This window comes from Apaloderma vittatum, unplaced genomic scaffold, assembly GCF_000703405.1.
Source record: "Apaloderma vittatum isolate BGI_N311 unplaced genomic scaffold, ASM70340v1 scaffold14436, whole genome shotgun sequence".
NCBI classification, from domain to species: Eukaryota; Metazoa; Chordata; class Aves; order Trogoniformes; family Trogonidae; genus Apaloderma; species Apaloderma vittatum.
In genome coordinates, this window is record NW_009722388.1 from 12,562 (window position 1) to 26,069 (window position 13,508).

The 13,508-nt window shown below is 40.0% G+C and overlaps 1 protein-coding gene across 1 annotated transcript in view; it reads right to left on the reverse strand.

Moving 5' to 3' along the window:
• The window catches only part of SLC2A9 (solute carrier family 2 (facilitated glucose transporter), member 9), a gene marked incomplete at both ends in the record, with an annotated part of 49,150 nt that overhangs the window by 6,805 nt on the left and 28,837 nt on the right, over positions 1-13,508 (reverse strand). The window contains 2 exons of the mRNA XM_009871763.1: positions 5,783-5,893; positions 10,838-11,025. Of these exons, the coding sequence (XP_009870065.1) occupies positions 5,783-5,893; positions 10,838-11,025 (299 nt within the window). The remainder of the gene's footprint in view (positions 1-5,782; positions 5,894-10,837; positions 11,026-13,508) is intronic.

Genomic DNA, 13,508 nt, shown 5'->3' on the forward strand with positions numbered 1-13,508 from the left:
GTTGTCACCCAGCACTCCCAGGTCCCTCTGTGCTGGGCCACTCCCCAGCCACTCCTGCCCCAGTCGGTAGCGCTGCAGGGGGTTAGTGTGGCCAAAGCGTAGGACCCTGCACTTGGTCTTGTTGAACTTCATCCCGTTGGCCTCAGCCTATTGACCCAGCCTGTCCAGGTCCCTCTGCAGCACTTTCCTACCTCTGGCAGATCGACACTGCCCCCCAGCTTGGTGTCATTTGCGAACTTCCTAAGGGTAGACTCAATCTCCTCCATCCAGGTCATCAATAAAGATGTTGAATAGTACTGGGCCAGTACTGATCCCTGGGGGACATCACTGGTCACTGGATGCCAACTGGATGCAGCACCATTCACCACCACTCTCTGGGCCCGGTCATCCAGTTTTTTACCCAGCAAAGGGGGCACCCGTCCAAGCCGTGGGCTGCCAGCTTTTCCAGGAGGATGCTCTGGGAGACTGTGTCAAAGGCTTTGCTGAAGTCGAGGTAGACCACATCAGCAGCCTTCCCCTCATCCACTAGGTGGGTCATAGAAGTCATAGAAGGAGATGAGATTGGTCAGGCAGGACCTTCCTTTCCTAAACTCAGACTTAATTGGACAAGAACTCCATGTTTTTTCCATTTTAAATAGTAGGATTAAAATAGAAAATTACTATCAAGTCTATTTATGATACAATGTGTAGTATCTTGCATCCAGGAAAAGATGAGCAGAAGACTGATCATTATAAACTGGATTTTTATTAACATTTTTATGTATATCCATTTGTCTACTGTATGAATTAAACAGTTGTAAAACAAAGAATTGGGTTATTATATTTAAGTACCTAAACTGGAATTTAGAGGCCTAGCACTAAGTTTGACCACATACGCACAAGCCTTAAATACATTTGTGCCTACCCTGGCTCTCACACCAGTTTGTCTATATCTATGTTAATGCCGTGACAAGATCCTACACATCTTCTGTAAGTACTAAACTAGGGATTACTGTCAGCAAAGGGCGGAATTGATTGCTAAATTTCTACGCGCAGTCTGAGCTATTTTGCAGCAAAGCATCCCTAATCAGCTTCAACTGGCAGTGAAATTTCCATTCACTAAGGAAGGTCTCCATACGCAATGCTTGCCAGACCAGCATCACCAAGACATAGCCCGGGCAGAGATTTTCCCTAGCTGGCTGCTTTTGCCTCAGTGGTGCCTGCCCCTTAGGGCAAGACAAAAAAACCCCCTTACTTTATTCAGATTATGTCCCTTCAGTAAAATGTAGGTAATTTTGAAGCAGAGCTCCTTCTGTTGATGATTTATTTGCTACAGGCATCAGTTTTGTCTTGTGTCAGTATGTCAGTGAAGTTTTAATAGCTGCCCTCTAAGAATAGTTCTGCAGTTACCTGAGCATCCACACTTATCATTTCACACCTCCTGTATCTTTTATTCTCTAATCTTAGCATAATGGACTTTTTCATACAATGTGTATGAAAAAACCTGTGAAATTCACTGCTTTAGGATGCTGCGAGTTCTAGAGCCATACAAAGGTTGAAAAGTAACTAGACAAACTCAAAGAAAAAATTCTACCCAATATCTAGCCCAAGATATTACCTTCTAATTCTGGTACTCCTTGAGCAATAGCTAGCCAGCGTGAGTGGAGCAAAACGGGAAAATGCCAAGTTTGCCACAATCTTGCACTCTCTTCTCCTTACAGCCTATTGGGGATTATTGGGTAGGTGAAAGCTGATTCTGACCTAGTGTGAACAATGTCACATGTGACTGCATTAAAAGTCTTACTAAAAATCAGATTATAGCAAAGCTTCCTAAGAAGTCTCAGGATTGAATTATTTGTCACTTCTTTTTTTCTAACTTGCTGTGACTGGCTGTCAATGGAATGTATTTCTTCCTCTTCTGATCCCAGTGGAACCACAGAGTTTCAATGGAAGTATCTTTCATTACCCTTTGGATATCATGGAGGAAATGTGTTAGAGATTAAAACAGTAGGAATGAAGTGTCTGGAGTACAACTGTTGTAAGCAAGAAATCCCTTCTCATGTGTTAAGATCAATTAATATTAAAAGAAACCCAAGTCTAAGAGCCCTTTCTATGACATCCCAGAGCAGAACAACATCATCTCATCTAAGAAAGCTGGCTTTCTTGCTGGCTTCACTGCTAGGTGATACTGCAATGGATTTCCTATATTCTTTTATGGTCTACTACGGAAATATATTTTAACTCATTTCAGGCTTTGCAAGGCTTGGCTCTATCACAGGCTTTGGAAGGCATATTAGTAACACTTCTGTGAATCACCTTATGGAAAATGCTTAAAGCATAATCTTCTCAATATAGTCATAGCTAGTCTCTTTCTGTGAACATTATAGAAAGACCAAATGTGGTGCCACAGATGGCAAAATTGAATGTGGGATGCTTAATCTGAATAACATTCCTTTTTATTCTATGCTGGTTTCACGGAGCAGTGGAGGAATCTTTTCACTTGTTTACTTCTGTCTCCCTTTTCATTCAACCTATTGCCTTGTCAAAAGATGGCACAGGCAAATTGTTCTTTATGTCTACTAAGAGAAAGAGAACAACTAAATTAAAAGAATCTCTATTATTAAAAATTGAACAAAACCCCACAGTAACAGATCTTACTAAACATTAAGTTTGCGGAGTCCCCTTCTAATAAATATATAGTTGCCAGCGAATTATTTAGCTATATTCCATCCTACTTCAAAGCACAGCATCAGATTAGATAACTTACTGATGCATCATGTCTATGAGTATGAATTCTATTCAGTATTTCATTCCAGATACCAAATTTCTTCAGAAGCAAACCAAAATTAATGGCGTCTCTCATTAAAAATAGTAGCTTGTCTGGCCAGTTCTGAATCTGTGTTTAGTACAATGGGTGAGGACTAATCAAAAAACACACAGAAAGTTTCTATTATCTCCCCAGAGAAGAAGCCAGGGCACCAAGCATGCAATGCTACGACACAGGTATTTCATAAAGTAAACTAAGACATGATGGTGTAAGCAGGAACTTCAGTCAAATTTTATGAATGAGAGGAAAATGACAATGCACGTGTTTAATTTTTCAGTGCCTTGTTTATGTGGCTTTTGCTTGAGAGGAAGAGGGAGGGAGCATGCGACTTGCAGGAATATCAAGCGATCTGAGGCAATACAGAGCTATAAAAAGGATGGGATATTACTTGCAGTTCCTCAAGGACCACATCAACATTATTATTATTTTGCTGCTGCTCCCAGGACACATGGTAGAGGAAGACTTACAAATTTTTCCACAGTTTGAGTGGTATTTTATGTCCTAAATATTATTTTGCTTCTCTCTGAAATACATCTATTTCAGTCTTTTCCTTTAGTGCTCATATGGAGTTCATCAATACCTAAGTTTTCTTACTGACAAAAGACATATCTACTTGACTTAATATTTAACGCTGTCAAATAGATTTAAAAAAAAAGGCAAAAATAGCAGGTGAGAGCTGGGAGTGGGAGGAAAGCCCCCATCCTTAGTTTTAAGCATGAAAAAACATTTAGAGGACGTTACCTGTAGAAATGAGAAGCTGCAAAATGTTCAACTGAAAAACCAAATTCATGTTATTCCTTTAAATTGCAGCTGTGAAACTTTATGAAGATTAAGAAAATAATAAAATTATGTCAAGAGAAATACTGCTTTGTAGTCTTAAAAGAGTAAATGTGGTGCACATATCAATACATTAACATTTCCAGAGGCACAGCAAGTAGCTTAAACAGAAAAATTATGAAAAAAGCTTTGTTTGGGCACAAAAAAGTTACCTCACATACCAGGAACCAAAGCAGACACATCTCCCTCCTTGCATATGAATAAGTCCCACAAACTGACAGCACAGAGGGAAAAGATGATACACCCTATTTATAGAATGGCTTTAATATCACAGATTCATTAAGGTTGGAAAAGACCTCTAAGATCATCTAGTTCAGCTGTCAACCCAGCACTACCATGACCACTAAATTACATCCTTAAGTGCCATGCCTACACGTTTTTTGAACACCTCAGAGATGGTGACTCCACCACTTCCCCTGGCAGCCTGTTCCAATGCTTCACCACTCTTTCAGTAAAGAATTTTTTCCACATATCTAATCTAAACCTCCCGTGGTGAAACTTCAGCTCATTTCTTCTCATCTTGTAGTTAGTAACTTGGGAGAAGAGACCAACATCCACCTCACTACAACATCCTTTCAGGTAGTTATGGAGAGCAATGCAGTCTCCTCTCAGCCTCCTCCTTCTCCAGACTAAACAATCCCGGCTCCCTTGGCTGCTCTTCTCCATTTCTTTTTCATGTGTTTCCACAAAGAGAGATCTAGTCTTCACTTAAATCACTTGTAGAATTATCATTATTACTTATTCATATATCTTAAACAAAGAAGCATTTCTGCAGTATCACAAAAAAGAAACTGCAAAACATATAGATTTCCATATTTCACTATCTCCAACTATTAAAAATAATGTCCCTTTAATTAAAAAACAAAACAAACAAAAAGATGGTTTGCCCCAGAATACATTTGTTGAAATTCACAAAGATCAGAAGATCTTTATGACCTTTGAGAGTCCTTATGTCTTATATTATAAGACAATATACTTGATAGCTGGATTTCGTTTAACATTTTATAGGTCATAAGAAGTTACTCTTGCCACTGGAAAGGATTTTTTTTGCCAGAAACATTCCTCTGACATTTAAAAATGCTTGTCTGGTGTGTCCAGTATTGTGGAAATACGGTCGATATAGAATATCTGAAGATAACGAAAAATTCTAACCAAGAAATAGAAGAGTATTTGCTTGTTTGCAACCTTTCATTCTAAAACCTCCTCCCATTTTTTCTTATTTACTGCAGTGCAAAAAGAAATGTATTTCCTTTAGCAATTAATTGTGTAGTTACCGACCAAAACTTTCAGGTTTAGTTAGCTCATTTGGTGTCTGTTTTTTTCCTGGTCAACTTTTTCATTTTGAAACGGAAAGAAAAAAAAAAACATGCATGGATAATTTTTTCTATTAATATCTTCATCTAGGTTCAGTGCATAGTAAAGGTACCCGACCTACTCAAGAGCTCAAGTGTTACAGAAGGATGCCTGCTCATCCTTGGTGAACGAAATAGCAGAATTTAACACAACATGGGACAACCTTGGTGTAGTGTGCTGGCTTACTCTTCTGTCAAGCTAGGTTACAAACATTTACTCCCATATTTCTAAATGACAGAAGAATTTTCTTCACTGTTCCCAAGTTGCTCCAGAAAATGCGTCATTAAGAGATGCCCCGTAAGACATATGGCTGTTTCTGCAACCCACACTCAACGCCCCTAACTGTGCTACGCCTGAGCCTTCTCCAGCAACACTGCCTGCTTCCCAGCAGGCACACAAAGAAGACTCTTACATATGAATAAACTGCCACCAGGTAAAGTCACTCTACTAGGTGCGCTAATTTATGAGGTATCACTTAAAATGCTTCAGGCCTTGCTGTTCCTGCCTTCTTCCTCTTCACTCATACAAAGCACCTCAAGGCACATCAACTTTTTATGCTTCTTTTATGCAACTAAAAGGACAGAGCATATTCTTTAAAAAAGAGTAAAAAATCCTCAGCCACAAAACTGGGCTTAGGATAAAATCCAGAAATAATATTTTCAATTGCTCTATCAACTATTACATTTAGTTCTCAATATATTCTGTTTTTATTTTAACCTGTATAAGGAAATAAAATCAGAAATTTAAATGTCAAGCATGTTAATGGATTTTTATAACCATACTTACAGAAAAAACAGCAGCCAAAGTCTCAACAGCACCAGTACTTAGAGTGACATAGGGAATTGTTTCATGATTGATCCCAGCTTCGCTGAAGATGTTGTTTGTGTAGTACCAGATCTGTATCAGAGAGATGAAAATGTGTTATTAATCATTATGGCTTGATCTACAATATATCAGTACTCAGTTCAAGCATCTGATCTGGCAGAGACCAGACTCGTTAAAACACTGAGCACCCACAAATGACAGATGGCTGGCGAGGACAACAAATGAAGGGAAGGTGCAAATTTCAGGTGGCTTAGTAACAACACTGCTGTACTTCTGCTTGCAGACCCAGGCAGAATTACAAGTAGCTTTAACTCTATTTCGCTTAATTCACTTTAGAAGTATATCAGAGAAACTCACTTTAAGCTTGAACAAAAGGATACAAATGGGTTTTGTTGCCTGAGCCACACTGCTTAAAAAGCAGGTTTTGGTGGCTTTATGGAATATTTTAGCAGTACATAACAACAGCGAACAGGAAGAGATGCTGAGAGACACTGTGGAAACTGCTCCTTCTCAGAGAGAAGGTGTGAGATTTATCTCACTGTAACCTCGCATCTGTGTGGACATCTGCAGTCAAGCCATTGCCCTAACCTCTCTTTATTATCAACAGAACGAAAAAATACTTTTAGAGAGCTGCTCAGAGCGAATTACAAAAGCTGCTTTTAGGACGAAATGAATTGTAGGCTAGAAGGAGCTGTCACTAATGGACAAAAATGCAGGGAGCACAGGGTGACTAGCTTAGAGGAAATCATTCATGTTTGGTCCGTAAAACCATATCCAGTGGTATCAATATCCAGATGGAGAACATACAGTGGTAACACTCTAAAATAACAAGTCTGGTAATTATCAGAGCCCCATTGACTTCACAAATAGTCTGAAAAAATAATATTTATGTTGGACTTGAGGTCATGGCAAAGAATTAGCCAAAGGTTTTGGCTGGCAAAAGCATACAATAAGGAGAGCCTGCCTTGGGACAGAGAAAAGATAAGTGATTTACTAGACAAGATGAAAAGCAATTGAAACAACTAATTATCAGAAGAAAATAAAGTTCTAAACCACAGCTGATTACCTGTGACAACAAAACTGAAAGCCACAAATAATGGTGGCACTAAACATAAAAGTAGCAGTGATATTTTTTCCCATATGTTGTCCAGGTGACAAGCTCTAACAGGGCAAGCACTGCTAAAGAAAAGGCTTGTCAGATGAATGGAAGTGTTTTGATCACATGAGGAAAACCCTGTTGTCTGCCAGCATTTTATGCACATGCTACATCTGTTCAGCAACCTACTAACTCAAGAGCTTTTTAAGGAAAAAAACAAACAAAAAAACCAACCAAAACCATAATTCTAAATTCCCAACTAGTCCTTCAGCAAAACTGCTTGTCCCAGACCAAAGAAGAAAATCCAACTCATCTTACATAAACCGGAAGTGAAATAAAATACCAAGGACTAAAAAGTCACCTATATCACCTTGCAGATAAAGAGAAGCTGACTGAAGACTTTTATGCCCGCTGTTGGCACATCAGTTCTCACAGATACATTGACAATGAGCAATAGCACCAAACTTCTCTACATGCCGTAATTTGCCTTCATGTAGCGTGCACTGGTGGTAACTGCATTTCATTGGCCTGCTGGTACAGAGCATAGGCTGAAACAAAACCAAATTTCAGCTCCCAGTCCCTGCTGAAATGTTTATGCCCACCGACACATTTTGGGGGACCCAGTACTCTGCCAAGCCATTCATCTCCCACGTACCTATGAAAACAAGGTAGTACAAAATCATGATAAAAATAATTTTTTTTGCTCCATACAACAAGTTATAAGATTGAAAAATTTATGCAATGGAAGTTAGAAACCATGTAATTTAAGCATTTCGTTCTTGATATCAGTTTTGCATAGCAGGTGGATCTTCGAAAAGCAACGGCTTGCAGGTGTGCAGACCTTGAAAGGGAAGAAAGAGGCCAAAAGTTCACTGAAGCTGACAACTCCTGAATGTAATTTGTCAAAATGTAACACCTTCAACATAAGATGTTTCACAAGCCCTTTCACTGAAGAGCATGGCTGATCATTTATTGTAAAAGTGGTAGTAATACAGCCAGATTAAAAAACTAGCAGAGCAAAGGGGTTTACTGACTTACTAGCCTCCGCAGCAGCACAGAAACAAATTAGGGTAAAAATTACCAAGATGTACACATTTTGAAATGATGAAAGTGAGTATTTTTCAGCCTGCATACCATTAAACAGGGAAATGCTCTAGGGTATTACTGACTCAAACTTACTGGGCTAATGATGACACCCTCAGTAAATTTGCGCCGACACCAAGCTGTGTGGTGCCGTGGACTTACTTGAGGGAAGAGATGCCATCCAGAGGGACCTTGATGTGCTTGAGAAACGGGCCAGTGCAAACTGCATGAGGTTCAACAAGTCAAAGTGCAAGGTCCTGCCCCTGGGCCGGGCCAATCCCAGGCACAAATACAAACTGGGCACAGAGTGGGTTGAGAGTAGCCCTGAAGAGAAGGATTTGGGGGCGTTGATAGACAAGAAGCTCAACATGAGCCGGCAGTGCGCTCATGCAGCCCAGAAGGCCAACTGCACCCTGGGAGGTATCAAGAGAAGTGTGGTCAGCAGGTCAAGAGAGGTGATTCTCCCCCTTTACTCTGCTCTTGTGAGACCCTACCACAAATACTGCATCCAGTTCTGGTGTCCTCATCATAAGAGGGACATGGATCTGCTGGAGCGTGTTCAGAGGAGGGCCAGAAGGATGAGCCAGAGGCTGGAGCACCTCTGCTACGAGGACACGCTGAGGGAGCTGGGCTTGTTCGGTCTTGAAAAGAGAAGACTTTGAAGGGACCTAATAGCTGCCTTCCAATACCTGAAGGGAACCTACAGGAAGGCTGGGGAGGGACTGTTTACAAGAGTGTCCACTGACAGGACAAGGGGAAATGGGTTTAAGTTGAAGGAGAATAGATTTAGATTGGACCTTAGGAAGAAATTCTTCAGTACGAGGGCGGCAAGACTTTGGAATAAATTGCCCAGAGACGTTGTGGCTGCCCCTCCCTGAAGGTGTTCAAAGTCAAGTTGGACAGAGTCTTGAGTAGCCTGATCTAGTTGAGAGGCATCCCTGCCCATGACAGGGAGGGTGGATTAGAGGATCTCCAAGGTCCCTTCCAGCCCAGGCCATTCTATGATTCTATGACTACTCTCATGTAAGCTATTTTTCTAATTAGCTAACAAAATTAACTAATGATTGGGCTAAAAATTTTGGAATGAAAGAGATGTGGAAAATGGGGCAGAAGGTCATGAGCTGCCAAGAGGAACAGCTGTATCTCTGCAGTCCAATTTCTCTAAGTTTGGATGTAACATTTTAGGATTCTTATCTGTGGGTTACAGTGAGCTGCTTTAAAGTTGCTTTCTTTGCTTATCATAAGTTTTTACTCCTATAAGTTGTTAGCATAAAGTGGCATGAGGCGTACGATATCAGTGGTGTTCCCAAACTGTCTCACACCATTGACTCCTCTAGCATTGACTCAGTTTTCCAGTCCTTTTATTTCTCATCCAGCTCCATACATGCACTTCTTCCCAGGAAATTCAACTCTTCAAGAGAAAAAGATAGCAACCAAAAAAAGAGGAATAACAGCACAAACACATACTGTGTTGCACACTGCATACTCACCCCTTCCTATACTGCCTGATGCCAGGTCTTCTCCATACCTAGTGTTAAGAAACACCATGGCAGACCTTTTGCACACTGAAAACATGCATTGCTGCGTGGCCCCCCTGCTTAATTTCTTGCCCTCTATCTTATGGTGAGACCCTACAGAAGCCTAAGAGAACTTCACTGTAGTTTTTCATCTTTAGAACTGAGATACAGTTGTGGAAATTTATTATGGATGGCGTGCATCGTGGATAAATTTTATCTGATGAAAAGAGACAAAGATTAATTTATTTATGTCTGTTTAGGTCTGACTGTCCAGTATTTTGTTATAATGGAATACAGTAATATGAACAGGGGCTTCACCATGATTTCTGTTCCGTGTGGAAACCAACAAATGCACTGGGTTTAAGCAAGCCAATTTTTTATTCTAAAGGAAAAACCTTAAAAGGAAGCAAGAGTTCTCAGATACCGGCAGGATGATTACAGACATCTGCCAGTTGGTAATTTCCCCAGAGAGTGACCTGAGACTCTCGCCTGAAAGAAGTCCAACTTTCCCATATGCCCTGCCCAGATGGTAGTTGTGGAACAGACCAGACTGACTAACTGGGCACTACAGACAAAAAAGGCATACTGAAGCACAGCTTATTCTTCAAATTGTATGAAACAATAAAAAAATCAAACACCCAATGCAACCTCTTAATATCACTTACAGGAACTTTTGCTGACTTTTGTAAGTACTGAATTAATGTTTATTGAGAAGAGCATGTTTACCTAATACAAACAAACATGGGGCATATCAGACCAGATTTTAACTGACCAGTAACAGAGAATCTACGAGAAGTAGAAGCTGTTTCTTTGCTGATCTGGGTTACCTTTTCATGTGTGCCTTCAACATTAACACAACATGGCTTCTCTCTCTTGTTTTTGTTTAAAAAAAAAACAAAAAAAACCACAATAAAATCACCAACAAACCATACAGTTCTCTGTGGACCTTCCCATGTGCTGGGATAATAAAATCATTACTACTAAGAAACAGCCAAAAATGAAAGTCAAAGAGGTTGCTGAATGGTTTAGAATCATAGAATCATAGAGTTGTCAGGGTTGGAAGGGACCTCAAAGATCATCTAGTTTCAACTCCCCCTGCCATGGACAGGGATATCCCCCACTAGACCAGGTTGCCCAGAGCCCCATCCAGCCTGGCCTTAAAAACTTCCAGGGATGGGGCTCCATCCCCTCTCTGGGCAACCTGTGCCAGTGTCTCACCACCCTCATGGTGAAGAACTTCTTCCTCATGCACGAACCTTGTATTAAAAAGAAAGAAAGAAGCACCACAGGAGATGCCGTGGTCTGAAGAAGGACACTTACAGCATTTAGTCCACAGAGCTGGTAGCAGCCCATGGTGACAACCACGGTAATGACCTGCCATCGCACAGCGCGGGTCCTCAGGAGCTGAAGTATCGACACCAACTTGGTGTTTCTTTGGACTCGAGACTCTGCTAAAACTTCTTCTATTTCATGAGACACATCATCTTTCCCAAGAAACGTCTGAAATGCTGCAAGGAGAGGACATCTACTTTAGGCCAGATGCTTGCAATGTGTGCATTTATAACAGACTTGTTTCATAGAAATGGAAATGTGTGACACAAAGAGGAGACATACATGGGATATAACTTAATTATTCTTCTGCCAACAGTATCATCCTGCTCTGGGTACGATCTGTCTCATCCCTGCAATTGGTCTCAGAAACTGCAACAGAATATAAATTATTTGGCACCCTACCAGACCTCTGCTTGTATTATTTCATACATAATACAGCCTGTGGTCCAGTGCAGAGTCAAAATCCTGTGTAATCTGAAAAAAAGGGTTTATTAGCAAAGCAGTTCTGAACATTATTTGACTTGGCTACTTCTGCAGCCTAATCATATAGTAGACTTTGTTGCTGGAGATAAGACTTGACAGAGAAGTAATAAGACATAAAACCATATGTAAACGCGGTAAACAAAGACAAGGTAGACATACAAAAGAAATCGCTATTACTCTTCATATTACCTCTTGTTTTTACTAGCATATAGACAAGAATTCACTTTGTCAAGGTTAATATTAAAAAGAACTAGGCAGTTCAAGACTTCCTATTTGTCAATGCTGTAGACACAGTAGTGAATTTACCTTGCAAATATAAGCAATCAATCAACCTCATCTCCCCCAAAAAACACACCATTTAGTGTATCATTGCACATGGATGACTAAGAGATCCTTCCACTGTGAATAATAAAAGATTTCCATCTCACAACTCCTCTAAGAATTACTACAAACAGGTATCTCCTAATGGAGGTGGTGTACCTCCACCAACCTTGTTTTACAGATACCGTATATGCTGATGATACATTTGTCACAATCTTAAGAACATACCCCAGGGGTTGGCTTTTTAAGAGATGTTTAAAATGCTCATCTTCGTGGAATGACTGCAGAGAAACAATTATATTACACAGACCCCTGCAACAAGGCTTTGCAACCCAGTAGGATGCTAACTCTAAAAACAATCTTTTACACAGCAGGTCACTTAAAATTGTTATTTTTATTACATGACTAAGCTGATTTACTTCTCCTAAGAGCCAAATCAATTCTTCTCTTATCCACAGGTTTGCATAGTATTGCCTACAAATAAATTACCTTCACAATTTTCAGGAAGTATACATTCTCTTGGATCACAGAAAGGACTTGGATGGTCAAGAAAGCCAGAGACACTGACTAGTCGTGGTTAAACTTTGAAGTTTTTAATATATCCAGTAGGTAAAAAGGCTAAGTAGTGGCATTTCAACATTGTGAAGGGATGAGTGACACAAATGAACCACTGACCTCCCCGGAGCATCCCTCTCCGTCCCTTTGGCAAACGCACAATGCTGCACACTCCGCCTGGCTCCTGCTCTGGCAGCGCAGGGAACTAACTTGAGTTCTGGGCCAAGATTTTCAGAAGCAATTAGAACTTCTATTGCATTTTAATCGGCCCTATGTGACTCTGCTTAACAAGAAGGATGATTTTTTTCTTTAAGGGATGAACACTGACCGCCTCTGGGTGTTGAGTCAAATCATAACACACTAATATACAGTTTCTCTCTTGGGAGACGTCAGAGTTTTTAAACCCCTCAGAAACAGCATGAGATTTATCTTTCCAGCCAGGCCTTACAATCAGAAATGAGTTAACAAATTTGGATGTCAGAACCCAGATTTTAACCTGCTGAGTTTTGAGCTTGTGCCATTGCCCATTTATTACTAAATGACATGCTAAACACTCTTTAAAATGAGTGTGATGTATTTAAAGACATCAATAAGAAACAAAATTAGAACAATGTTTGTCTATGACATGTTAAAGTCAATGTTGAATGCTTAAATTACACTGTCTTCAGTATTATTAGAGCACTCATGAAGAAAAAGTCAGATAAAGATGAGAACAACCAGACACATATCACTACACTCTTCTTTGAATAGATTCTTTCAGATTTTTAAGCATCTGGTTTATCAGTCTAAATTAGGTCAATGCACAATTTTCTTTATTTTTCCTGTCTTTAGAATCCTCAGCATTACTGCAGGGCAACAAGTCAAAAATATAGGCGCAGTCAAGTACAAAAGCCCCAATCTGTCTTTTCTGCACAAGGGAGCTTGCTACATTTCTAGAGGGACCAGGAAGTTAAAAAAAAAAAAAAAAGCAATTATTGAAATCAAGAAGTACAAGGCAAGTAAAATATAGACACCTGCTTTCTTTTTCTTCCCTCTGTGGTATTAGGACCAGAGATGTAAATGCCACAACGAAATTCTGCCAGATACTTAAAATTACCAAGAAGTCAAGAAATGCTAAGGAAATGCTATGCCATAGATGCATAATTTTCAGTAGACAACACTCAGCCTTCCTGGAAAAACACATTTTCCTGCTACTTGACACATCTTCAACGTTCTCCCACTAACAGTTTTTCAGTATAGTAAGAATAACAATTTTATACATAATTAATGTGGAAGTAAACTCTGCATTAGCAAGGAGATG